The sequence below is a fragment of the Oncorhynchus mykiss genome, chromosome 9 (assembly GCF_057628025.1).
Source record: "Oncorhynchus mykiss isolate SJ-2025 chromosome 9, ASM5762802v1, whole genome shotgun sequence".
Lineage (NCBI taxonomy): Eukaryota > Metazoa > Chordata > Actinopteri > Salmoniformes > Salmonidae > Oncorhynchus > Oncorhynchus mykiss.
The window spans coordinates 44,059,378-44,086,885 of record NC_143030.1 but is presented as its reverse complement, the minus strand read 5'-3'; the positions used below and the strand labels follow the sequence as shown (position 1 = coordinate 44,086,885).

The window sequence follows — 27,508 nt, the reverse complement described above, 5'->3', positions numbered from 1 at the left end:
TTGTTTGAAAAGGTTTGAGATTACCACTGTAGTACAGTGGCAAGGAGACCCCATATTCCAAATGACATGTGCTGGCACCTCTGTAGCCAACTGTACCCACCATCTTTCTCTTGACCCACCATACAATAACCCAACCACCCCCCCATCAGAGACAACTCTCACCTCCTCCCACTCTCTCACCTCTGGGCCCCTAGTTCACGCAGACCCTCAGTCTCCAGACGTCATTTGTACGCATATGATAAGTGGCCCTATTCTTTATCATCTAGTCCAGTGCTTTACCCTCTAACCCAAGATCTCATTCTCTTCCCTCTGGCCAAGCTATTTTGGAACTTTGAAACATACTGTTACTACAATGAAACACAACACACACACAATGTAATGTTTAAATAGAAATTTGTATTTACATCAATATTAACATCAAGAAACAAGTAAGAAAAAAATGCAACAGTAATTTACATCCTGAAATTATGACCGTATATCCCCCCCCCCCCCCCCCCCCAAGTGTTATTTTATTCCCCCATCTTTCCACTTAATCAAAGGGTAGATACATCAAGAGGAATCTTCTTTTTTTTTTTAAGCAAAAGCACGGAAAACAGTTATTTTGAATATTCAGTAGGCAAATATTTTTTAATATACTTCATCAAGACTGAAACAAAAAAAAATTCACTCTAGGCTACTCCATGATGTAATGAAGTTTCCATCAAACAGCTTAAAGATACTCTCCGTTGTGTTAAAAGATAAGATAGCATTGAAGCCATTGTAAATAGTTTTAGAGTCCATGGGATAGTCTCTTATCGTCAGACGTTCTACCTCAGGTTAGTGCCACTAAAATAGCTTCTTTTCTGAGTGGTCAATCTCATGAAACAACTGTTTCCCGCACCACAACTTTGAACTGGCCATACATTATAAGAGATAAAAAAAATCAAGAAAATAAAACAACAATTACAAACAAGATTAAAATCACTTCAGCAGAATCAGACCCATGTTAGCTCTATGTGGTGTATGAATGGGAATACACACACACACACACACAAAGAAAAACAGATTACATGTAGGTTGTGCAGCAGAGAAATACACACGCCAGTAGAGTACTTGCACCATCTACAACCGGTTTCTAAGCACTGCAGAATGACAAAACAAAAATCTTTGGATTGAGCATGTCTTAAAAGATTTTCTCACAAAGCTTCACAGAAAATACTACAATGTAAATGCAATATCAAGGTTCAACATAAAACCATGTAAAATGTCCCAAAATAACCTTCAAACCAGACAGAGAGAGAGGGAAATCCAAATAACCCTCTAGTTTACAGCCTTCCTCAACATGAGCTGACTCTTCCTATTGACAAAGCGAAGCCACAAATATAACTAACCGCAGTGTTACTGCCCACATACAGTAAAAAACCGACCACCACAAACCAGCATCTGTGCCCAACGGAAGGGGAGAAAACTAGAGAAGCAGTCTTGATATTGTAACGACTCTGGGTTGTCTATAATAGCATACCTGTGAGCACATAGTCGCTGTTAAGTAGCCTGGCCAATTATAGAGTATTGTAATGACTCTGGGTTGTCTATAATAGCATACCTGTAAGCACATAGTCGCTGTTAAGTAGCCTGGCCAATTATAGAGTATTGTAATGACTCTGGGTTGTCTATAATAGCATACCTGTGAGCACATAGTCGCTGTTAAGTAGCCTGGCCAATTATAGAGTATTGTAATGACTCTGGGTTGTCTATAATAGCATACCTGTGAGCACATAGTCGCTGTTAAGTAGCCTGGCCAATTATAGAGTATGGAATTATAAGGAATGGAACTATTTTAATTTTTTTATTTAACCTTTTAAGTCAGTTAAGAAAAACTCTTATTTACAATGACGGCCTACCCCACCAAACGCTGGGCCAACTGTGCACTCCCAATCACAACTGGATGTGATGCAGCCTGGATTTGAACCAGGTGATGCCTTTTGCACTGAGATGCAGTGTCTTAGACCACAGTGCCACTTGGGAGCCTGAGTAGTAGAGCCATTGGAGTCATAGGGCCCTATCTAAAAAATATCAATCCACACACTGGTAAGAAACATGGACCCTCATAAGTCTAACACAATCACATAAATCCTCTTCTGGCATTGTGTGTGTTTGATTGCTCTTAAAACAAAACAAATCTATTAATAGAAAATGACAGGATCACACAAGCATCTCTAAATATACACAATGTCTTTGAAAAAGAGAAATGTATGATTTATAGATCACAAATAAAAAAAAGTGTTTTCTGAGAGAACAAAAGTGGCAGTTGTAGCTTTCTGAGAGAAATCGAGCCAAAGTATTTCAGTATTGATCAGAGAAATAGCCCCTTGCTTTTCGCCCATGGTTAAAGTATTGAAAATAAAAGCTGTCTTGACCTACGACATAATAAGAAAATTATACTTTAAATATCTAGCCTGACAATCTGTGCAAAAACAGTATGTGACCTACAAAAGCATATATTTATATATATATATAATACATTTGAAGCGTATGTACAATTTATATTCACAGACAAAATGTTAAAAAATCCAAACAAGATGAGTAGTATCCTAATACTGCAGTACCATCGTTTTGACTTTGAGTAAATGATGCTTCACTTTGCCCTCACAGGAGAACCAAGACAAAATATTATTGCTAGAAATCTGCATAAACATACATTAAAATCAGGGATACCCTTTCTTTCACAGTGTGTGGATTACTTTAGGAATTAACTTATTCAATAACTGGCAAAAAATCGCTATCAAGTGTTCCATGAGGTAACCAAGAATGTAAATCTTACGAATTACTCCTTAAAAATACAATATACTCACCTTTTTTTAAATGATCATTTATGAATAGTTGTATAGATATTGAGGGTAATTTTGCCCTCTGAAATAGGTCAGCACATTTTAAGGATCGACTTTAATAATCAGAACCTTTGAAATCCACTAACTTTCCCATAATCAACACACTGCAGAAGAAAGTGTTCTATAAAATCTGTGCTTACTGCCTTTCAATTGGTTAACCATTTAGAATAATGATCGTCATGGTAATCCATTTCCAATCAAAATAGTCCCCATCCTCCGACACACACAAAAGCAAAACAAGATTTTCTGTTATGCATTCATTCTTGGGTAAAGGCCTCTATGACCAAGAAATATTTCCACAATCCTTTTGACGACAGCCTTTCCGTAAAGTGCAATCACAGCCAACTAGTATTTATTTCTGTCGTACCTTAACCCAGTCTCCTGCAGGACCACTGTGTATGTATACTGACTCTCAATTACTTACTTCGGAGTTGTTTCATTGACTATAGGCCTGCTCATCAGTATAGTAATTTATCTTATAGAGGTAGAAGTTGCCCATGACCACAGATCTAGGATCAGTGTCCCTAATATTAACTATTAGGGGGATGTGAAAATAGCTGACCCTGTGTCAGTGATTACAAGCAACTCCCACCTTCTCCAGCAATGGGACTACATCATGTGTATTATGTCATTCATTAAGAGTGGATTCAGAGACTGGATGGGATACACTGCATACACAGTGGTCCTTCAGGACCAGAACTAGGGAATAATTCCTCCAATGTTTCGAAGCAGAGAGAGAATTCCCATGCCCAGGGGTGAACAAAGCGTTAGTTACATCCCACGAGAGGATGTCTTCTCATGTCTGTCCATCCGTCCCCCCGTCCGTGTCTGTCAGAGCCAGATCATTATTAGTTGGGTGTCCCCCGCTTCAGTCTGTTTGGTCCAGCGAGCGGCGTGTGTCCAGTACAGTACAGACATAGAACCCAGAGAGAGGACTAATGAAACTACATCACTAAAGACTGATGGAGGAATGAAACAGTTGTGTATCTGTCAGTTTGTGTGTGTGTGTCACAGTGCGTCTCCGCTTTACATACGTGACTGTTTTTGAGTGTGTGTGTGTTGGTGGGTCATGGCGTGTCTCATGTAAGTGCATGTAGAATAGAGTGTGTCCTCGGTCTTGTTTTGTGAGACTGTCCTTGAGTTCAGAGGAACAGCACCCCCAACTGGTGGGAGTAGAATACCACTCACAGGTACATTTGGTCCGGCACACACTGAGCACTGCACTCCTCTCTCTGAAAGGGATCACATTGAGTCCGTTTCTGTTCCACCACACGCCTCGGTCTCAGGTTCAGCAATATTTCTGTAAGGAACAGAGGTAATGGGGTTAGTTGTGTAGACATCGAGTGTGTGTGTGTGTGTGTGTGTCTCTGCGTGTGTGCATAAATATTGACAACACTCACACATGCTTACTGTGTGTTCATGCACACACACACATACACAATCTATAAACAGCTGTGTACCTGATCAGGCCCCATCGGCATACGTCCCATCACCATGGGGTTCATCCCCATCTGGCCCCCCATCTGGCCCATATGGCCCCCTCCTCCGTTGGCAGGCATGCCCCCATTTATCATAATGCCCCCGTATTGCCCCGGGTTACCCTGTTGGGCAAACTGCTGCTGCCCAGGGTTACCCTGTTGGGCAAACTGCTGCTGCCCAGGGTTACCCTGTTGGGCAAACTGCTGCTGGGGGTACGTACTGGAGAGACAGGGAGGGAAGGAGGTGGGTTAGTTAGTTCACTGGTTGTTCTAGGTTATTTCTCTCTCTCTGTCACACACCTGTTGCGGGCCATGCCTCCCTGCGGCCAGCCCTTCATCTCGGTACTCTGGTACATGGGTCCGCCCTGGGGATGCTGCTGCATCATGGGATTCTGAGGACCCAGGCGGCCTGACATCATAGTGTTGGGGGGGCTGCCGCCCGCAGGGCCGAACGACGGGTCACCCTGCTGGGTCATACCTGAAGGAACATGTTACATGAGCTATAGCATGGGAACACACACCACCCACACACACTTCCATGTCTCACTGCAAGTACAAAAACTCACCACTAGAGAGCAGCAACACTCTGTGGCCCTGAAGGTCAAACCAACCCAAACTCACCGTAGTTTCCCCCGTAGCCAAACTGCTGGGGGCCCGGCTGGCCCATGTTGGGGCCTCCCATGGGGGTGTCCATGCCGGCGGGGGCGGTGACGTTGGGAGGGGGGCTGAATCCCCCAGCGGCCGCCGCTGCCGCCTGCTGCTGTTGCTGCTGCATTAGCATCATCATCCTCTGTCTCCTCATCTGCATGGTCACCATCTCCCTGCTACGCTGGGCCATCATCTGGGCATTCAGGAAGCCAGGCTGGGGACAGAGAAGGAGTGTAGTGAGTGTGTGTGTGTATTTACAGTTCTGGCTGTGTGTAATGTACAAGAAGGAAAGGTTAGGCATAAGTGGCTCCCAAATACTCAACAAACTGGATGCAGTCTTTCACAGTGCCATCCGTTTTGTCACCAAAGCCCCATACACTACCCACCATTGCGACCTGTACACTCGAATTGGTTGGCCCTCGCTTCATACTTGTCGCCAAACCCACTGGCTACAGGTTATCTACAAGTCTCTGCTAGGTAAAGCCCTGCCTTATCTCAGCTCACTGGTCACCATAGCAGCACCCACTCGTAGCACGCGCTCCAGCAGGTATATCTCACTGGTCATCCCCAAAGCCAACTCCTACTTTGGTCGTCTTTCCTTCCAGTTCTCTGCTGCCAATGACTGGAACGAACTGCAAAAATCTCTGAAGCTGGAGACTCATATCTCCCTCACTAGCTTTAAGCAAAAGCTGTCAGAGCAGCTCACAGATCACTGCACCTGTACATAGCCCATCTGTAAATAGCCCATCTATCTACCTACCTCATCCCCATACTGTATTTATTTATTTATTTTGCTCCTTTGCACCCCAGTATCTCTACTTGCACATTCATCTTCTGCACATCTACCATTCCAGTGTTTAATTGCTATACTGTAATTACTTCGCCACCATGGCCTATTTATTGCCTTAACTCCCGTATCTTACGTCATTTGCACTCACTGTACATAGACTTTTTGTTTTCTTTTGTTCTACTGTATTATTGACTATGTTTTGTTTATTCCATGTGTAACTCTGTGTTGTTGTATGTGTCGAATTGCTATGCTTTATCTTGGCCAGGTCGCAGTTGCAAATGAGAACTTGTTCTCAACTAGCCTACCTGGTTAAATAAAGGTGAAATAAAAAAATAAAAAATAAAAAGGTTGTGTGTATGTGGAGGAGAGGGGAGTGCCTACCTGTCCCCCCATGCCAGGCTGCATGCCCGGCCTCATGCCAGGGTTACCCGCCCCAGGGTTCTCCATCTTCATGGCCATCCCCTGCCGAGTCTGACTCATAAACTGAGGGAGGAAGGAAATAAGAACCTGTCAACATAAAGTCCTGTGTGTGTTTATCTGTATGTCTGTGTGTGTGTGTGTGTGTGTGTGTGCGTGCACATGTGTGTGTGTGTGTGTGTGAGAGTATGTGTGTGTGTGTGTGTGTGTGTGTGTGCGTGCACATGTGTGTGTGTGTGTGTGTGTGTGTGAGAGTATGTGTGTGTGTGTGTGTGTGTGTGTGTGTGTGTATGTGTGTGTGTGTCTAACCTGTTGGCCCTGTAATCTCTGTTGCAGCTGGAGCCTCATGGGTTTGGTGGCGCTCATCATCCTGGGTCTCATCATGTTGGCGCGAGGGTGACCCATACCCCCCATCCCCGCGAAGCTGCCCCCCTGGCCCATCTGGGAGAGCATGGGGCCGAAGCTCCCCTGTTGGAGCTGGCCCTGAATGGGGCTCCCCCCGTAGGCTGACTGCATGGCCATGGAGGGGGGGCCGGGGTAGCCCTGGCCGTACAGAGGCTTCTGCTCTAGCACCATGGAGGGGTCCTGGCCGGGGAAGGGCTCACCGTGCTGCTCTGGCCCCTGGCCCTGGCTGACCAAGTCGGGGATGCCCAGGGCCCGGTCGATCTCCTCCAGGGCGATGCCATCCGTGTTGTTGAGCAGAGAGTCCAGCTGGTCCAGCAGCGCTCGCTCGTCACTCTGGCCCTCGCTGGTGGTGGGCGGAGCCAGGAGCTCGTCCAGGGCGTTCCCAAACTGACGCCTGAAACACCCAGAGAACCGTTAAAAGTATGACATGACAAAACTGGCCGCCAATTGTCCTGGTATAAATCATATATTAGAACAAATCTTACTATGGAAGACCAGTTTTACCTGTTGTGGTTGCCCTCCATGCCCATCACACTGTCAGGCCAGGAGGGAGACTGGTTGGGCTGGCCCTGCTGACTGAACGGACTCATCCCCATCCCCATCTCACCAGAACATCCTGCACACACACACACACACAACACATATTAACCAGAAATTCCATCGCTCAGAATCAATTACTACAGATTACAGACACATAGACACATGCATACGCAGACAGATACACAAAGATTACATCCGACCATGTTTATTTGATGGACTAACGCATACACACGTACCCAAGTCCATCAGCTGTTGCTGCAGCATGGATCTAGTGCCAGGAACACTGTTGGACCTGCCCACCATGGGACCTCCCATCATGCCTTTGGAGTTGTAGTCCATGCCAGGGCGGATCATAGAAGGGTGACCGGCTGAGCCCACGGGGCTGGCACTGGAGCGGGGCATCCCCCAATCCCCTGACCCCCCCATGGGAGAGCGCTGGGGAACCCCCATGCCCCTGTTCATCGGCCCTGGGGAGACACAAACCACAGATTAGATTTTTCTTACAAAGCATCAACGGCACTGACTGAAACACAGACCTAGGTAGTGGAGGCGGGGGGGGGGGGGGGGGGGGGCATGACAGAGGACATAAATGACAGATCCAGAAAGAGAGAGTGAAATAACTAAATTAGTTACTTGTTCCAACGCCTCGCGGACACACACCCATGTTCCCCGGGTATCCGTCTGGGCTGCTCAACATATTCTCCTGTTTGATGAGCATGGGACGCCTCCCCGCCCCTCCAGGACCGCCGAGGGGCTTGGCGTCCACTGACATGGCCCTCTGAAAGGGCCCTCGTTGGCCAGGGGCCATCCCCGGACTCCCTGAACACACAGAGGGACACAACAGATAGAACAGGTACATAACCGTAGCCTGGAGTCCAGACTCTCTGTGTGGAAGTTACTTTGCAGCAAGGGCTAAAACGTTTTTTTTTTTTTTATGTTTGTGTGTGTGCTGCTTAATGTGACCGGTCCTACCTTGTAGGTTGTCATCGAGGCAACCCTGGGCCTTGTTCCCTCCTTCATTAGCACCTCCTCCTCCTCCTCCTCCCTGCTCTGGGTAGAACTCAGAGCCAGAACCCCTCAGACCTCCCAGGATGGATTCCAGGTTCTCCAACTGGTGAAAAGATAGATACACGTGTATCAGCAACAACACAGTATCACACTCAGACGTACACAACCTACGGAGGTTCAGCACTTCTGAGCAATGAAAATGTTCACACTAAAGGCCAATGGTGCTCAATCAATATCTTACTTATCAGTACGAATACTCATGTCATTTGAATAATCTACCAGCAAGGTAACGATCTGACCCCCACACTGTGTGGTTACCTCATCAGGTGGCTCTGACTTGATCTTGCTTTCTGGATGTTCAGGGGTGGGTCCAGGGCCTCTGGATGGGGGACCGGCAGTGGCTCCTGGGGGGCCCTTTCCTTCCAGCTCCTCAGGCTTGGGCTTCACGTCCACGGGCTCTTTAGTGTCGTCCTTGTTGAGGAGGTAGTGGAGGAGCGCGTGGGTCTTCTCCTTCTTGGGGCTGTGCTGCTCCTGCTTGGGCTCAGTCACTCCTCCTGCTCCTCCTCCCCCAGCCCCCGTCTCCCCTGGGACCTCCTGGCCCCCCAGGGTCACCTTCCCAGTTGCCTCGGCTGTGATCTTGGCCACCTCGTCGGGAGTGTTGCTGTTCTGCAGCAGCTTGTGGAGGATCTTGTGCTTCTCCTGCAGCGACGCCGTGTAGTGGGCCGAGGCCAGAGCATTGGCCAAAGCAGCGCCACCTGGGCCTGACGCCGGGCCCTGAATGGTGGAGGCCGAGGAAGAGGAGGAGACTCCGGTAGAGGAAGGGCTGGTCATGCCTCCTGTGGGGTCCTTAGTGTCAGACCCTGCTGGGATGTTGCTGCTGCCTGGTGGGGGAGGTACAGATGGCAAGGCCGGACCGGTTCCCCCTAACCCCAGCTCCTCAGTGGGGGAGGTCAGCAGCTGCAGCAGCTTCTTATGGCCCTTACTGTCTGGGACTCTCCGGGTGGGTTCTGAGCTGGCCACCCCAGCCTCGCTGGCCCCCTCTCCAGGCTCCTTGCTGCCTGCCATGGCCTGGCTGTCCAGCCGGTCTCCGCAGCCCTCTGCCTGGGTGTGTGGGTGGTGGTGGTGGAGGGGGTGGTGGTGCTCGCCGGGCCCAGGTGGGCTTTTGGAGCCGTCCGGGCCTGGTTTGGCCGGCTGGCTTGGCTGGGAGGACTGAGAGGAGGAGTGGATGCTGGGGGAGCTGTCTGGTTTGTGGGCCGGGGAGGGGGAGGCGAGGGTCGAAGGGAGGGAGCTCCCGACCCCCTCGCTGATGGCCTGGAGGGCGTTGAGGGAGCTGCTGGAAAAGGAGGTGCCACCTCCTCCCACACCTCCTCCTCCATGAGGGCCTATGGGGGAGTGCATGCCTGGGAAAGAAACAAAACACACTGCTAGAAACTGTACTACAACTTCTACATATAACAAAACATCACAAAATATCTAAAACCTAAAATGGATTATCTTGTGTTTTATGAAGCACAGCAAAACTGTGCAAATGTATAGTGATTGACCTACCTCCAGGAGAGAACTGACTGGCGCCCATCTTGGGGCTGCCTCGATTTCGGGGGGACATCAGGAACCCCTGCTGAGGGCCACTCATCCGGGGGCTCCCCAAGGGGCTGCTCATACCCCCAAGTCCGTACCCCCCACTGCTTTGGAAGGGGTGCTGCTGTGGGTGCTGAGGATGCTGCATGCCTGGGTGGTTCCCTGGACCCGGGTGGTTCATCTGATGACCCATCTGATTCATTTGGTTCATCTGGCCCATATGGTTCATTTGATTCATCTGATTCATCTGCATCATTCTGTTGCCCATGCCTCCACCGCCACCCCCACCCCCACCTCCATTTCCTCCGTACATTGAGCCCCCTCCCATCTGTCCCATGTGGCTCTGTTCATTCATGGGCCCATAGCCCCGGTTCATACCCCCCATCCCCATCCCTGCGCCAGGGGGCATGTTCATCTGGGCGTTGGGGTTGGGGCCCCCCATGCCCTGCTGCCTCATAGCCCCAGGCATCATGCCACCAGTCTGGGCAGAGCGATAGCCATTCTGCTCCCTGGAAGAGAGGATGAGGAGGAGAGAAGGAACAGGAGGAGAAAAGAGCATGTGAGGGAAGTGCGGTTATCATGACATCCTTGGCGCTTTATTCTTGTAAACACAGATCAAGTCTAGCAAAAGAGTCTCTTGAAGAGTCCGAAGATGGAACTGAAGGGCATAAGAAATTAAAAAATATTCACAATGAGAATGAGGCGTTCCCTAATTCATTACTGGCTGTGGCTGTCAAGCACAATAATTCAACCTTTTCCTTTTACTGAAGAATGAAGAATGAACAAACCCACTAGGAGGCCTTTAAGGCCTTCCTCACTGTCTGAAGCATCCGTATAAGCAGTCAGATCTATCTGCTAAGCCCAGAGAGGATATTGTGGATATCAGCTACCTCAACTGTGTGTGTGTGTGTGTGTGTATTCTGTCTCTTGCAAAGGCTGTTGTGCAACTTGTTTTCTACCTCATAGCAGCAGCAGGTGTGTGTGTGTACCTCTGTAGCAGGTGAGTGGAGATGAAGCCCTGGGGTTCATTGCTCATGGGGTGGCGGTACAGCTTGCTCTTGGTCTGGGCCGTGACAGGGGTGCCGTCTGACAGGGAGAAGCGGTATAAGGGGGTCTCAGCGTGACCCTGCAGGAAAGCTGGGGGGGGGGGGGGGGGGCGAGGGTGCAAATACAATGGGTTCAGATGAAGATATGGAAGTGAAATATATATCAAAGATGAGGTATAGGGTCAGTGGTCTCCTGACAAAAATGGCTCTTAGCGATGCCATTCATGTGTGTTTTAAGACAGGTGTGTGTGTTTTGGGACAGGAGGGTGTGTGTGACTCCGCATGTAACAAATGTGTGTATTGATACAGGTGTGTGTGTGGGCGTACCCTCGTGGTAGTGCCGTTTGTGGGACCAGGGCTGTCCGTCGCTGTGCTGTAGGAACATCTGGATACAGCGCCTCAGCAGGTCCTCCCAGCCAGGACGCATTGACGCACGCAGAGAGTTCTGGTCTATCTGGATCAGCTTACCTGGACGGGAGGAGAGGAGACGAGATGGACATTGTTGAACGTGGATAATACACCCCTATTAAAGGATATTGTACACATTTCTGTAAATGTAAAAGGGTATTGTACCCTTTTTCCTACACACAAGGCCCTATGAAATCAAATTATACAGCCAGGTTTGCGGCATAAGTAGCAAAAGTCAACTACGCCGCTGTCAATTATGTTGCTGTCAGTCTCACCTGTGAGCTCGTGTCGGGTGTTGAAGCTCTCTGTTCTCTCCACAGCGGTCACACGACGGGCCACACAGATCATACACGACTGCAGGTCTGAGGAGGATGGGAAATAATGACTTAACCTACACATACACAGACATACATACTGTGTGTGTCTGTGAGTGTGTGTGTGCCATATGTTTGTCGTGTGTGCGTGTGGATGTGTGTGTCAGAGTGTGTGTGTCATATGTGTGTGTGTGTGTGTGAGATTGTGTGTGTGTGGTGTGTGTCGGTGTATGCGTCGGTGTGTGCGCCCGTGTGTCTGTACCTTCCCCGTCTTCGATCATGGCCTTGGGCTGGGTCAGGGCGAAGCATTGCATGGTCTCGTAGCGCGGTCCTCCGTGCCCCTCCTCTACAGGCCCGTGGGTGTTGCCAAACTTGACCAGCATGCGGCAGTTGAAGGTGTGGCTCTTCTGCCGGGGCGCCTCCCCCCCCCAGGACACCCCATTCACTGAGGAGAGAAGACACACGCCTCAATATACATGTAGTACATTCAAATATATAGTCAATTCAAATTGACTATATATTAGAAATAATTAAAATATATATATATATATTATTAAAATAAACATGTAACTGACAAAATAATGTAACTGCTTGAGTAAATGAGGGACACAAGGTATATTGAAGTTAGGCGCTTCCACACAGTTGAGGTTCCTGAGTTAATTAAGCAATTAACATCCCATCGTGCTTAGGGTCATGTATACAAATGCTGGGCAGGCCATTATTTTGGCCCAATAGGATGACAATAGGATGACATCACAGAGTGGTCACCGAATGGTTTGATGAGCATGAAAACGATGTAAACCATATGCCACGGCCGTCTCAATCACCAGATCTCAACCCGATTGAACACTGGAGCGGCGCCTGAGACGGCGTTTCCAACCACCATCAACAAAACAACAAATGATAAAATTGCTCGTGGATGAATGTCGTCACATCCCTCCAATAGAGTTCCGGACACTTGCCAAGGTGCATTGAAGCTGTTCTGGCTGGTGGAGGCCCGACGCCCTATTAAGACGCTATATGTTGGTGTTTCCTTCATTTTGGCAGTTACCTGTACATGTACAAACAACCATGGCTAGAGAGAGCCATGTATACTGACAAACACTGTGTGTGTCCGGTATACACACAAACATATTTAGTCAAGAGTCACAAATGACATGAGAAAACAGGCTTATCCAGAGTGACGAGCATATAGCAAAGACACCCCAAGCTAGAGACGGACATGAGATTAAATCAAGAAAGGTGCATGTTTGAATCTTTTGATCATGACATTTCAAATATCCGGACACACACGGCAGATGAACCAGCATTACTACTTTCCCTCATATCTAAAAGCAAAAGTATCCCCTTTCGTTCTGATTCCCGGCTAAATGGACCATGGGATTAATGTAGCCGACGTGTCGATTTCCAATATCCCTCCAGCCCTGTGCTGCTGCCGAGGTCAGGGGAGGAGCAGAGCAGAGTGGCCAGGTAGACAGGGACACCCAGCCATCTATCCTCATTTGGGCCCTGACTCCTCATCAGAGAACAGACAGAGGGTCACCTTCACATGGAAGGGGGTGAGGTGGGGCGGGGTGTTGAACTAAACTTCAGAGAGAGCGAGAGGTCCTACAGTAGCTTGCATCCTACATTCTCTTTTCTAGGAAATGATCCAAGGACACAAACACAATTAAATAGGTGTTACAATAGCACAGGTGCCATTCTCCTTTCCAGTCATGTGAGATCAGTGATTAGGACGCGAGGGAGGAAGGTTTGGAACCCCACTCTCCCCCCAACGTTTGTCTGAAGCCTCTACAGGGACCAAGCCCCCCCCCCCCCCCCCCCCCCCTTCAGACAGGGCAGGTGGAGGGAGAGAGGGAAGGTTTGTCTGTACGGGGAGCAGAGGAGGCTGGTGGGAGTAGCTATAGGAGGACAAGGCTCAATGCAATGGCTGGAACGGAGTTAATGGAACAGTATCAAACACGAACATATGAAAACCACGTTTGACTCATTTATTTCATTCCAGCCACTAGAATGAGCCTTTCCTCCTATAGCTCCCCCCACCAGCCTCCACTGGGATGCCCTAGGGCATGTGGGTTTCGTAACTGATACTGAATGGTGATTTTAAAAAGGTCTTAGACGGTTAGGATCCAATCTTCAGCCGGACAGAGACAACCCAGCCTTTGCCGCGAGGCCCGACATTTCCCCTCAGACACAATTAAACAAGCGCAGAGGCTGGGCAGAACGGTAGACAGGGAGAAAAGGGGAGAAAATACAGGAGGAAACCTCCCGCACTCTAGACACACACAGGGGATTGTGTGAGTAAGAGAAAATGTGTGTGTGTGTCTCGGTGTCTGCGTGCATATGTGGTGCAAGTCCCAGTTGGCGTGATCAGTGGTCATCCCACAGGAATGTGCAAAGAGAGCGTATTTCATTCATGGAGTAGGAGGTAATGATGGGGGAGAGGCGCGGGAAGGAGAGAGAATTAAAAAAGGAAACCGGGAGAAAGGACCAGCGAAATAAATAAACTATAGTTCCTAGCAACCACATTATTCAACAAAGCAGGAGTATAGAGAGTACGAGACAGAGAAAGAGGTGGGAGACGGAGAGAGAGAGAGAGAGAGTGTCAATGACACATTGTTAGTTAAATCGGGGAGCAGGTTCAGCAGAGCACACATATCCATAATTAATTGGCTTTAGAAATAAACACACACACACGTACACACACGTACACACACACACAGCATTGAAGCACGGGGAAACGCAGGGGTGCATTATTCAATAGTGAGCCATTTCCAGATGGCTGCCATGGGATCTGAATGGAGCATAGGCCTGTTTTACACTGTCTGGACCACTGAGTGTGACTGACAGCTCTGCCACGCTCTGTCTGCTTAGCACTAGCTCTGTGTGTATATTTGTGTGCTCCTGGGTGTGTGAGCAGGTGGGGCTCTGTGTGTGTGTGTGTGTGTGTGCGAGGGGGGGGGGGGGGGGGGGCCTCCGGTGTATCAGAGAGGATCTTGCGCACTCAAGGAGGTTGATGAGAAACCGCTCATTATTGGGACCGAGCGAGAAAGGCAGGATCTGAGGGAAGAGTAGGTGTTTGTATATGTCTATGATAATGTGTGTGTGTCTAACCACATCTCCTAGCTAAGGTTTTGAATCATCTTCACCCTGTCTTCCTACTGCAGAATGTTGAGAGACATGCAAAGAGAGTGGGCCTGTGTGTGTGCGCATGTTCGCATGTGTGTGTGTGTGCATGCGTGAGTGTGTGCGTGCGTGTCGTACCGTTGGTCTTGGGCAGGTTCTTGTGGAACTCCTCCCTGTCGTCCTCATGGAGGATGTTGTAGGCGGAGGTGTTGATGAGCTCCTCCTGTTTGTACTGCAGGTACTGGGTCACGTTGTCAGAGACAAACACAATGCTGCCCTCCCGGTTCACCACAAATAAAAAGCCATCCAGGGCCTGAGGACAGAGGGTGAACACATGAAGAGTCAGTACAACAGGCCAATAAGAGGCCAGACGGTACAGACAGCCAATCAAAGAGGAGAGTCGTGACCTTTGACCTCACCTGCAGCAGGAGCGGCCCCAGGTGGTCCTTGTCGATGACCCCCTGTCCCGTGGAGGACACATCTGACTTCTGAACATCGTCATCGTTGGAGGACGCTTTGCCTGGACGAAGGAAGGAGAGCGTTCAGTCAGATATACACTACCGTTTAAACGTTTGGGGTCACTTAGACATTTTCCATGAAAATGAAAGAAATGAGTTGCAAAATGAATAGGAAATATAGTCAAGACGTTGACAAGGTTATAAATAATGATTTTTAATTGAAGTAATAATTGTGTCCTTCAAACTTTGCTTTCGTCAAAGAATCCACCATTTGCAGCTATTACAGCCTTGCAGACCTTTGGCATTCTACATTGTTGAGGTAAACTCATGCTTCCTGAAGCACCTCCCACAAGTTGGATTTGCTTGGTGGGCACACTACCATACGGTCAAGCTGCTCCCACATCAGCTCAATAGGGTTGAGATCCGGTGACTGTGCTGGCCACTCCATTATAGACAGAATACCAGCTGACTGCTTCTTCCCTAAATAGTTATTGCATAGTTGGGGGTGCTGTGCTTTGGGTTGTCCTGTTGTAGGAGGAAATTGGCTCCAATTAAGCGCCGTCCACAGGGTATGGCATGGTGTTGGTGTGGTGTTGGTATGGCATGGGGCAAAATGGAGTGAAAGCCTTCCTTCTTCAAGATCCCTTTTACCCTGTACAAGTCTCCCACTTTACCACCACCAGAGCACCCCCCCCCCCCAGACCATCACATTGCCTCCACCAAGCACTCCTCCAGCATCTTTTCATTTTTTCTGCATCTCACGAATGTTCTTCTTTGTGATCCGAATACCTCAAACTTAGATTTGTCTGTCCATAACACTTTTTTCCCAATCTTCCTCTGTCCAGTGTCTGTGTTCTTTTTCCTATCTTAATCTTTTATTTTTATTGGCCAGTCTGAGATATGGCTTTTTCTTTGCAACTCCCGGAGCATCCCGGAGTCTCCTCTTTACAGTTGACGTTGAGACTGGTGTTTTACGGGTACTATTTAATGAAGCTGCCAGTTGAGGACTTGTGAGGCATCTGTTTCTCAAACTAGACATTCTAATGTAGTTGTCCTCTTGCTCAGTTGTGCACCGGGGCCTCCCACTCCTCTTTCGATTCTGGTTAGAGCTAGTTTGCGCTGTTCTGTGAAGGGAGTAGTACACAGCGTTGTACGAGATCTTCAGTTTCCTGGCAATTTCTCGCATGGAATAGCCTTCATTTCTCAGAACAAGAATAGACTGAGTTTCAGAAGAAAGTTATTTGTTTCTAGCCATTTTGAGCCTGTAATTGAACCCACAAATGCTGATGCTCCAGATCATCAACTAGTCTAAATAAGGCCAGTTTTATTGCTTCTGTAATCAGCACAACAGTTTTCAGCTGTGCTGACATAATTGCAAAAGGGTTTTCTAATGATCAATTAGCCTTTTAAAAGGATAAACTTGGATTAGCTAACAAAACGTGCCACAGGAGTGACGGTTGCTGATAATGGGCCTGTACGCAAATGTAGATATTTCATAAAAAATCTAGTTTCCAGCTACAATTTAAAACATTAACAATGTCTACACTGTATTTCTGATCAATTTGATGTTAATTTAATGGACGAAAAATGTGCTTTTCTTTCAAAAACAAGGACATTTCTAAGTGACCCAAAACTTTTGAACGGTAGTGTACCTCAGTTTACAATCAAGTACAAAGTAACAAACATCTTCTGTATAAGTGTGTGTGCGAATAAGAAAACATTTCAAGTGTGAAGAGCAGCGCTGTGAAAGGCGTAAACACTAAACACAGATCTGTGTCACTCAACATTCAAATCCACTTATTAGAGCTCCAACAACCACCAGGGGTCAGCGTTTCTCATTTTCCCCTCCGCACAAAGCACCAGGTAAGGGGAGCAACATCCATATGCAGGCTTCTCTAAGGAGCGATGGGGCTGAGACCAGGCCATGGCTGGGTGTAGACCAGAGCAGTGTAGTGTAGTGTACGCTGTGCACTAGGTAAAATCCTTCCTTCCTTCCCGCCTCCATGCTTTATATTCAGCGGGAGACTCTAGAGGGACTCGCTGAATGGCATGCATGCAGAGACCCAGGCAGGCACCAGGCAGCAGCAGTATTAATGCTGAGGCTGTCTGGAGCTGGGCTACAGGAATCATTCCATCTGATTAGGTCCCAGGGGGGAGAGAGAGCCAACACAAAGAAACACAGCCACTGCTGCCTGCCTGCCGCCAGCTCCGCTCTGAAGGTAGAGAGACAGAGAGAGAGAAGAGGGGGGTGGCAGAGTGAGGGGGAGGTGGGGGAGAGATAGAGACAGAAAGGTAGAGCAAGGGAGAGGGGGGGGTAGACAGGGAAGAGGGGTAGGGCAGAGGGAGGGAGGGAGAGAGAGGAGGATACGCTCCAGTGGTTTCCTCAATATCTTAAGATGCTAGGAGCAACCTGAGGATGCTACACTTTATTGGACTGAAATACAGAGGAGGCCAAAATGGCAAGCTGGAAGGAGGAGGGAGGAGGAGCGAGTGAACTAGTGCAGGATAACGTCGGAGAGAGGAAAGACAAGGGTAGAGGTAGACAGAAAGATAAAGCGATTGAGAGAAAGTAAGAGACAGAGAGAGAAAGAGTGTAAGAGGGAAAGGAAGAAAGAGAAAGAGGACAAATAGAGAGAAAGAAAGAAACAGACAGAGGGGTAAAAAGTGAAACCCAATGCCACTTCATTATTCACTTCCGGTAACTATGGCAACCAGTCTCCAGCAAGTCACCGCCAGCTGTACCCTCTTCCCCTTTCTGTCGAGGTGGCAGAGACCAACTGTCACCTCCCCCAGCCTCAGTCTCTGTCTCAGTTCATGCCACCTCCCACCCACTCCATTAGGCTCTGATAGATCTAGGACACTAAACTGACCTCAGATCAGTGTCTGCTTGGACCAACTTCAGCCTGCTACTCCATGCTGGTACCCCAGCCAGTGCCAATCTAATGGGGGAATGAAACGCGCTCAAAAGTACAATAAAAGTCAGTGTTGTAGTACTCGAGACCAGTCTCACACATGAGTGTCTCGGTACTCGGTATTGACTTGAGACCAGCCGAGTAAAAAACATAATTATCAGCTTCCATTCAATCATCGCAGAAAACCACTTCGCCAGGCCAAATATACAGCGCATTCGGGGAGTATTCAGATCCATTCCCTTTTTCCACATTTTGTTAAGTTACAGCTTTATTCTAAAATTGATTAAATAACACATTTTCATCATCAATCTATACACAATAACCCATAACGACAAAGCAAAAACACATTTTTATTCATTTTTGCACAAACAAATCTGAAATACCTTGTTTAAGTAAGTATTCAGAGCTCAGGTGTATCCTGTTTCCATTGATCATCCTTGAGATTTCCTACAACTTGATTAGAGTCCACCTGTGGCAAATTCAATTGATTGGACATGATTTGGAAAGGCACACACCTGTCTATATAACGTCCTACAGTCGAAAGTGCATGTCAGAACAAAAACCAAGCCACGAGGTCAAAGGAATTGTCCGTAGAGCTCCGAGACTGGGTTGGGTCGAGGCCTAGATCCGTGGAAGGGTATCAAAAACTGTCTGCAGCATTGAAGGTCCCAAGAACACAGTGGCCTCCATCATTCTTAACCTGTCTAGGACTGGGGTTCCGCTAACCCCGTTCCACTAGCGGAACCCCTTGCCAACAGCCAATGAAATTGCAGGGCGCCAAATACAAATCAACAGAAATCTCATAAATCACATTTCTCAAACATACAAGTATTAGGCACCATTTTAAAGATACAATTCTCGTTAATCCAGCCACAGTGTCTGATTTCAAAAATGCTTTACAGCGAAAGCTCCACAAACGATTATGTTAGGTCACCACCAAGTCACAGAAAAACCCAGCCATTTTTCCAGCCAAAAAGAGGAGTCACAAAAAGCACAAATAGAGATAAAATGAACTAATTCACTAACCTTTGATGATCTTCATCAGATTTTTTGATAAAGTTCATATTTATATCCAAAAATCTTATTTTACATTGGCGTTTTATGTTCAGTAGTTCCAAAACATGCAGTGATATTGCAGAGAGCCACATGAATTCACAGAAATACTCATTATAAATGTTGATGAAAATTCAAGTGTTATGCATGGAACTTTAGATACACTTCTCCTTAATGCAACCGCTGTGTCAGATTTCAAAAAAACTTTACGGAAAAAACATAATCTGAGTACGGCGCTCAGAACCCAAACCAGCCAAAATAAATATCTGCCATGTTGCGCAGTCAACATTAGTCATAAATAGCATTATAAATATTAACTTACCTTTGATGATCTTCATCAGAATGCACTCCCAGGAATCGCAGTTCCACAATAAATGTTTGTTTTGTTCAATAATGTCCATCATTTATGTCCATTTATGTCCAAATAGCTTCTTTTGTTAGGGCGTTTGGTAAACAAATCCAAAAAGTTCAAAAAGTTATATTACAGGTCGAAGAAACTTGTCAAACTAAGTATAGAATCAATCTTTATGATGTTTTTATCATAAATGTTCAATAATGTTACAACCGGAGAATTACATTGTCTGTAGAAAAGCAATGGAACGAGAGATACCTCTCATGTGAAATGCACGTGACTGAGTACGAGGCTGCAGGCAGACCCCTTAGTCAAACAGCTCCCATCCGGCCCCCCTTCACAGGAGAAGCCTGAAACAACGTTCTAAAGACGGTTGACATCTAGTGGAAGCCTTAGGAAGTGCAACATAACCCATATCCCACTGTGAATTCGATAGGGGCTGAGTTCAAAAACTACAAACCTCAGATTTCCCAATTCCTGTTTGGATTTTTTCTCAGGTTTTTGCCTGCCATATGAGTTATGTTATACTCACAGACATCATTCAAACAGTTTTAGAAACTTCAGAGTGTTTTCTATCCAATACTAATAATAATATGCATATATTAGCATCTGGGACTGAGTAGGAGGCAGTTTACTCTCGGCACGCTATTCATCCAAAAGTGAAAATGCTGCCCCCTATCCAAAAGAAGTTAAATGGAGAAAGTTTTGAACCACCAAGACTCTTCCTAGAGCTGGCCACCAGTCTGAGCAATCGGGGGAGAAGGGCCTTGGTCAGTGAGGTAACCAAGAACCCGATGGTCAGCTCCAGAGTTCCTCTATGGAGATGGAGAACCTTCCAAAAAGGACAACCACCTCTGCAGCATTTTACCAATCAGGCCTTTATGGTAGAAGGGCCAGATGGAAGCCACTCCTCATTAAAAGGACATGACAGTTTGCTTGGAGTTTGAAAAAGGCACCAAAGGACTCAGACCATGACAAACAAGATTCTCTGGTCTGATGAAACTAAGATTGAACTCTTTTGTCTGAATGCCATGAGTCACGTCTGGAAGAAACCTGGCACCATCCCTACGGTGAAGCATGGTGGTGGCAGCATCATGCTGTGGGGATGTTTTTCAGCGGCATGGACTGGGAGACAAGTCAGGATCGAGGCAAAGATGAACGGAGCAAAGTACAGAGAGATCCTTGATGAAAACCTGTCCCAGAGCGCTCAGGACCTCAGACATGGGCGAAGTCTCCGAATGTCCTTGAGTGGCCCAGCCAGAGCCCGGACTTGAACCCAGTCGAACATCTCTGGAGAGACCTAAAAATAGCTGTGCAGCAACGCTTCCCATCCAACCTGACAGAGCTTGAGAGGATCTGTATCGAATAAAAGGAGAAACTCCCTAAATACAGGTGTGCCAAGATTGTAGCGTCATACCCAAGAAGACTCAAGGCTGTAATCGCTGCCAAAGGTGCTTCAACAAAGTACTGAGTAAAGGGTCTGAATACTTATGTGAAAGTGATATTTCAGTTTTAGATTTTTTTATACATTTGCAAACACTTCAAAAAACCTGTTTTTGCTTTGTCATTATGGGGTATTGTGTGTAGATTGATGAGGGAAAAACGATTTAATCAATTTTAGAATAAGGCTGTAACGTAAGAAAGTGTGGAAGAAGTCAAGGGATCTGAATACTTTCCGAATGCGCTGTATACACTCCTTTCCTGAAACATGAATATCTTAACAGCCTTTATGTCTATTATAGACATGTTTCTGCAGTGGTGAACCTATAGGTCTTCAGTGAGACAGGTTAGTAGAGTGGTGAACCTATAGGTCTTCAGTATGTGACAGGTTAGTACAGTGGTGAACCTATAGGTCTTCAGTGTGTGACAGGTTAGTACAGTGGTGAACCTATAGGTCTTCAGTATGTGACAGGTTAGTACAGTGGTGAACCTATAGGTCTTCAGTGTGACAGGTTAGTAGAGTGGTGAACCTATAGGTCTTCAGTGTGAGACAGGTTAGTACAGCGGTGAACCTATAGGTCTTCAGTGAGACAGGTTAGTAGAGTGGTGAACCTTTAGGTCTTCAGTATGTGACAGGTTAGTAGAGTGGTGAACCTATAGGTCTTCAGTATGTGACAGGTTAGTACAGTGGTGAACCTATAGGTCTTCAGTGTGTGACAGGTTAGTACAGTGGTGAACCTATAGGTCTTCAGTGAGACAGGTTAGTAGAGTGGTGAACATATAGGTCTTCAGTGTGACAGGTTAGTAGAGTGGTGAACCTATAGGTCTTCAGTGTGAGACAGGTTAGTACAGCGGTGAACCTATAGGTCTTCAGTGAGACAGGTTAGTAGAGTGGTGAACCTATAGGTCTTCAGTGAGACAGGTTAGTACAGTGGTGAACCTATAGGTCTTCAGTGTGTGACAGGTTAGTACAGTGGTGAACCTATAGGTCTTCAGTGAGACAGGTTAGTACAGTGGTGAACCTATAGACCTTCAGTTTGTGACAGGTTAGTACAGTGGTGAACCTATATGTCTTCAGTGTGTGACAGGTTAGTAGAGTGGTGAACCTATAGGTCTTCAGTGAGACAGGTTAGTACAGTGGTGAACCTATAGACCTTCAGTGTGTGACAGGTTAGTACAGTGGTGAACCTATAGGTCTTCAGTGTGACAGGTTAGTAGAGTGGTGAACCTATAGGTCTTCAGTGTGTGACAGGTTAGTATAGTGGTGAACCTATAGGTCTTCAGTGTGTGACAGGTTAGTACAATGGTGAACCTATAGGTCTTCAAGTGTGTGACAGGTTGGTGATTCTGAAAGGACAGCAACCGTAATACTAGGTCACTCATGTAGAGTGCACTTTTTGTAAAACACAAAGAGCCAGTGGTGTAGTGGAGGGTATACGCAGGTATAAACACTTGTTTTTCAGTGGGCATTGCGTATACTTCCTTACTGATGCGTATCAAAGTAGTGTAGTGGAGGTATACAACTTAATTTTGAACCTTTATTTAACTAGGAAAGTCAATTAAGAAATTCTTATTTACAAGGACGGCCTATTATGCAGTACAATAGAGAATTATTGTCAGACAATAACAGAGACTGAGCAGTTCACTTTAATTACCTGTAACAGTTACACAACCACAGTTTCTGTCATACACAGAGAGACAGACACAGCCAATGACATGCACATAATGCCATGCCAAAGTTCCCCCAAACAAATACCAACAGCAAAGGCTGTGAAATAAAGTGGGAGATATATGAGTGATGGATGCTCTGTGGCTCAGTGCACCTGGGCCCTGGGAGAGAGACACGTGTGAGATCTGTACAGCTCTCTAGGGAGACTCAATTGCATACTCCTCACGTCCTCTCTCCTCGCCTCCTTCTCGAAACCCATTGGAGGAGAAGGTCAGAGGGAAGGGACCTCTGGCTTTCTCATCCAATGGGTTTTGAGAAGGAGGCGAGGAGTATGCAATTGAGCTTCTCCTCTCCTCTCCTCTCCTCTCCTCTCCTCTCCTCTCCTCTCCTCTCCTCTCCTCTCCTCTCCTCTCCTCTCCTCTCCTCTCCTCTCCTCTCCTCTCCTCAGGCCCAGCTGCTCTGGGGGAGAGACACAGCCAGGGCTCCAGCCCTCTTACAGACTTGCTCTACACTATCAGTTCTTACTGCCTCCCTCATAGACCAGCTGGCTTTCCAGTGCTACTCCAGTGCTCACATCTGTTCACATCTGCAAGGCTACCATCAAGGCCAACAACACTCCAAAGGCTTTACATGCACTAACAACATTGGGAGCCACAGATTTCGGATGACATGATAGAAGTAGTGGTAATGGTTTTAGTATTAGTCCAGTCCACATGCGCTGACCAAAAGCAGTACACTACATAGGGAATAGGTGCCATTTCTGACATAGCCACAGTACTGTTTCTGAGATAGCCATGTCTAGCAGTGGTACTGTGTAGTCAGTGAAAGTCCAAACACACCAAGACAGTTGTGAAGAGGGGACGACAAAGCCTATTCCCCCTCAGGAGACTGAAAAGATTTGGCATGGATCCTCAGATCCTCAAAAAGTTCTACAGCTGCACCATCGAGAGCATGGTTGCATCGCTGCCTGGTATAGCAACTGCCCGGCCTCCGACCGCAAGGCACTACAAAGGGTAGTCACCGGGGCCAAGCTTAATGCCATCCAGGACCTCTATACCAGGCGGTGTCAGAGGAAGGCCCTCCCTAGTCATAGACTGTTCTCTCTGCTACCGCGCAGCAAGCGGTGCTGAAGTGCCAAATCTAGGTCCAAAAGGCCATAAATCTTCTTATGGCTTGGGGGCAGTATTCGACATCTGGATGAGAAGTGTGCCCAAAGTAAACTGCCTGTTACTCAGTCCCAGAAGCTAGGATATGCATATACATCTTGGTAGATTTGGATAGAAAACACTCTAAAGTTTCCAAAACTGTTAAAATAAGGTCTGTGAGTATAACAGAACTGATATGGCAGGCGAAAACCTGAGGAAAATCCATCCAGGAAGTTTTTTGTTTTGTTGATGTGGTATTTTCAATTGAATGCCTATAAAGTATCTAATGGGTTAGGACCCAGGTTGCATTTCCTATGGCTTCCACCAGATGTCAACAGTCTTTAGACATTGTTTCAGGCTTGTTGTCTGAAAAATGAAGAAGAATGGGACCTTTCTGTCAGTGGACTGTAAAATCATGCAGTGCTGGTTTGCGCGCATGACTGAGTGCGCGCCCTTCGTTGTTTTTCATTTCTATTAAATACACTATTGTCCGGTTGAAATATTATCGGTTATTTAGACAATTGACAACCTGAGGTTTAATTATAAACATCGTTTGACATGTTTCGACGAACTTTACCGGTACTATTAGGATGTATTCGTCTGCATGTTTTGACCACCTTTGAGCGCCAACAAAACTGAGTTTTTGGGATATAAAGAGGGACTTAATCGAACAAAACAAACATTTATTGTGTAGCTGGGACTCTTGTGACTGCAACCAGATGAAGATCTTCAAAGGTAAGTGATTAATTTTATCTCTATTTATGACTTTCGTGACTCCCCTACTTGGTTGGAAAATGTTTGTATGCTTTTGTAAGCGAGACGCTGTCCTCAGATAATTGCATGGTATGCTTTTGCCGTAAAGCCTTTTTGAAATCTGACAAAGCGGCTGGATTTACAAGAAGTTCATCTTTAAGCCGATGTACAACACTTGTACTTTTATGAATGTTTATCATGACTATTTCTGTATTTTGAATTTGGCGCTCTGCAATTTCACCGGATGTTGTCGAGGTGGGTCGCTAGCGGAACGTCTGCGCCAGAAAGGTTAACAGCTTCTACCCCCAAGCCATAAGACTCCAGAACACCTAATCAAATGGCTACCCAGACTATTTGCATTGTCCCCCCCCCCCCCCCTTTCACGCTGCTGCTACTCTCTGTTTACTACCTATGCATAGTGACTTTAACTATACCTACAAGTACAGAGGGTTCAATCAGGACTCATTTGTGGATGAGATTAAGAATGTGCAATGGTTATAAGTGTGTAGTAAGGATGATCCTGAAATGTCACTAAGTTTGTTTATGAAATCATTTCTGAGTATAGCTGATAAGCACGCCCCTTTAAGAAAATGCACTGTGAGGTTAAATGGTGCCCCATGGATTGATGATGAGTTGAGAAATGTAATGATTCAACGTTATGATGCCCAAAAAGTAGCAGATAAATCTGGTACTTTGTTTGATAACCAAAGTTATTGTAAATTAAGAAATCTTGTGACCAATCTAAAACAAAGGAAAGAAGAAGGGATTCGATCAGCACAAAATTGAGGAAGTAAAGGGTGATGGGAAAAAGCTGTGGAGAACGTTATTATGGGTAGGAATTCAAACATGTCCGCCTCTTTTGTTGAATCAGAGGGTATATTTATTACAAAACCACATGACATCGCAAACTACTTTAATGAATATTTTACAGGCAAAGTGGACTTGTTGAGGAATGCTTTGATTCCAATTGATGGCTCCATGTCATATACCCTTATAAAATATTGTATCATGAAGGAGAGGCAATGCAGGTCCAAATTTCATCAAGTAGAAAGGGAAGAGATAGAAAGGATGCTGCTGTCTCTTTCGGATGACAAGTCACCTGGTACAGATAATCCGGACACCAAAATACTTCGTTACCGCTAACCAAATATCTACAACAATCTCTCATATTTTTTATAAGTGCTTGATGTATGGGGTGTGCCCAGAAGTCTGGAAAGAGTCAAATGTTTTTCCACTACCTAAGGATAAAAAAATATGCATTCACTGGTCCTAATAGTCGTCCTATAAGCTTGCTGCCAGTGTTAAGTAAATTATTGGAAAAAATTGTATCTGTACAAATCAAGGATTATTTCTCATGTAATGGTATGATAACGGGTTTCCAACATGCATACAAAGAAGGGCATTCTACGAGTACAGCCTTAGCACAAATGACAGATGATTGTTTAAGAGTATGGATGCTAGGAGGTTAGTTGGTGCAGTGTTGCTGGATTTCAGTGCTGCTTTTGATGTAATTGGTCATGAACTGTTACTAGGAAAAATCAAATGTTATGGTTGTATGGATACAGCTCTATCCTAGATGGAAGGCTATCTATCCAGGAGAAGACAAAAAGTGTAGTAAATATATACATTGTGGTGTTCCTCAAGGAAGCTGCCTAGGCCCACTGCTCTACTCTATCTTTACTAATGATTTACCTTCAGTAATGAACAAAGCAAGAGAGGTCATGTATGCTGATGACTCAACAATGTATAGTGCAGCATCAGAATGTAATGAGCTAACAGATGTCCTGAGCAGTGAACTAAGAATGGTGTCTGAGTGGGTTGATATGAACAAATTGGTGTTGAACATTTCTAAAACTAAATGTATTGTATTTGGTTCAAGGTATATGCTTGCTGATGACCCCCAATTGAATTTGTCGATGAATAGAATACATATAGAGCAAGTGAAAAAAAAAACTACTTGGCGTCATATTGGACGCAGCTTTATCATGGTCAAAATACAAAGACAATATTGTTATTTAGATGGGTAAGGGAATTGCTGTTACAAGAAAATGTTCAGAGTATGTAACATCTAGCACTCTGAATCAGGTGATTCAATCCCTGGTCCTATCACACTTAGAGTACTGTCCGGTTATATGGTCAATCCCTGGTCCTATCACACTTAGAGTACTGCCCAGTTATATGGTCAATCCCTGGTCCTATCACACTTAAGAGTACTCTCTGGTTATATGGTCAATCCCTGGTCCTATCACACTTAGAGTACTGTCCGGTTATATGGTCAATCCCTGGTTCTATCACACTTAGAGTAGTGTCTGGTTATATGGTAATCTGCAGCAAAGAAAGATCTGAAAAATCTCCAAATGGCTCAAAACAGGGTTGCCAGATTAGCTCTTCATTGTTCTAACCGAATGAATATATTAAAATGCATCAGAATCTCTCATGTCTTCACGTTAAAAGCAAATTACTATCTAATCTTCTGATTTTCTTTAGGAATGTTATATTTAAAATTAAAATACAAGTATTTTTCAGTCCAATTAGTACATATTAGCAACACACATAACCACCAAACTTGACAGGCAAATTCAGGGCAGCTAAAACACCTTAAGCCAAGGACAAATCGCCTTAAATCTACAGTTTATATAGAGCTATAGCTGAATGGAACTCTTTACCAATCCATATTTCTCAGGCAAAAAGTAAATCCACCTTCAAGAAATTTTTTTAATTAAATTAAAAGAACATCTAATGTGATAGACCATATACCTGGACAGGAAATATAAATAACATCTAATGTGATAGACCATATACCTGGACAGGAAATAGAAAGAACATTTAATGCGATAGACCATATGACTGGACAGGAAATAGAAAGAACATCTAATGTGATAGACCATATACCTGGACAGGAAATAGAAAGTATCAACTGAATGTTAAATGTGTTTCCTGTCAGGTATTTTAATTATCTGTAGTCTACTTGTTGAATGTTTGTGAAGTCTTGATAGTGGTTGTTTGTAATTTCTTGTTAATTGGTGTTGGACCCCAGGAAGATTAGCTAGCGTTATGGCATTAGCTAATGGGGATCAAATAAAATGACAAAATTAAAAAAA

At 45.9% G+C, this 27,508-nt stretch overlaps 1 protein-coding gene across 3 annotated transcripts in view; it reads right to left on the bottom strand.

Annotated features, from left to right (window-relative positions):
• Positions 1-372: 372 nt before the first annotated feature.
• Positions 373-27,508, bottom strand: part of LOC110531165 (nuclear receptor coactivator 3) — a 123,551-nt gene continuing 96,415 nt past the window's right edge. For all 3 annotated transcript variants that reach the window (XM_036987940.2, XM_036987942.2, XM_036987943.2), the window contains 18 exons: positions 15,045-15,145; positions 14,764-14,938; positions 11,762-11,944; positions 11,461-11,547; positions 11,105-11,245; positions 10,721-10,868; positions 9,702-10,240; positions 8,472-9,553; positions 8,118-8,256; positions 7,779-7,964; positions 7,382-7,612; positions 7,110-7,221; positions 6,510-6,999; positions 6,165-6,266; positions 4,967-5,207; positions 4,646-4,823; positions 4,328-4,565; positions 373-4,167 (listed from right to left, as the gene is read on the bottom strand). In XM_036987940.2, coding sequence (XP_036843835.1) covers positions 4,156-4,167; positions 4,328-4,565; positions 4,646-4,823; positions 4,967-5,207; positions 6,165-6,266; positions 6,510-6,999; positions 7,110-7,221; positions 7,382-7,612; positions 7,779-7,964; positions 8,118-8,256; positions 8,472-9,553; positions 9,702-10,240; positions 10,721-10,868; positions 11,105-11,245; positions 11,461-11,547; positions 11,762-11,944; positions 14,764-14,938; positions 15,045-15,145 — 4,385 coding nt within the window. In that variant the 3' untranslated portion in view covers positions 373-4,155. The remainder of the gene's footprint in view (positions 4,168-4,327; positions 4,566-4,645; positions 4,824-4,966; positions 5,208-6,164; positions 6,267-6,509; positions 7,000-7,109; positions 7,222-7,381; positions 7,613-7,778; positions 7,965-8,117; positions 8,257-8,471; positions 9,554-9,701; positions 10,241-10,720; positions 10,869-11,104; positions 11,246-11,460; positions 11,548-11,761; positions 11,945-14,763; positions 14,939-15,044; positions 15,146-27,508) is intronic.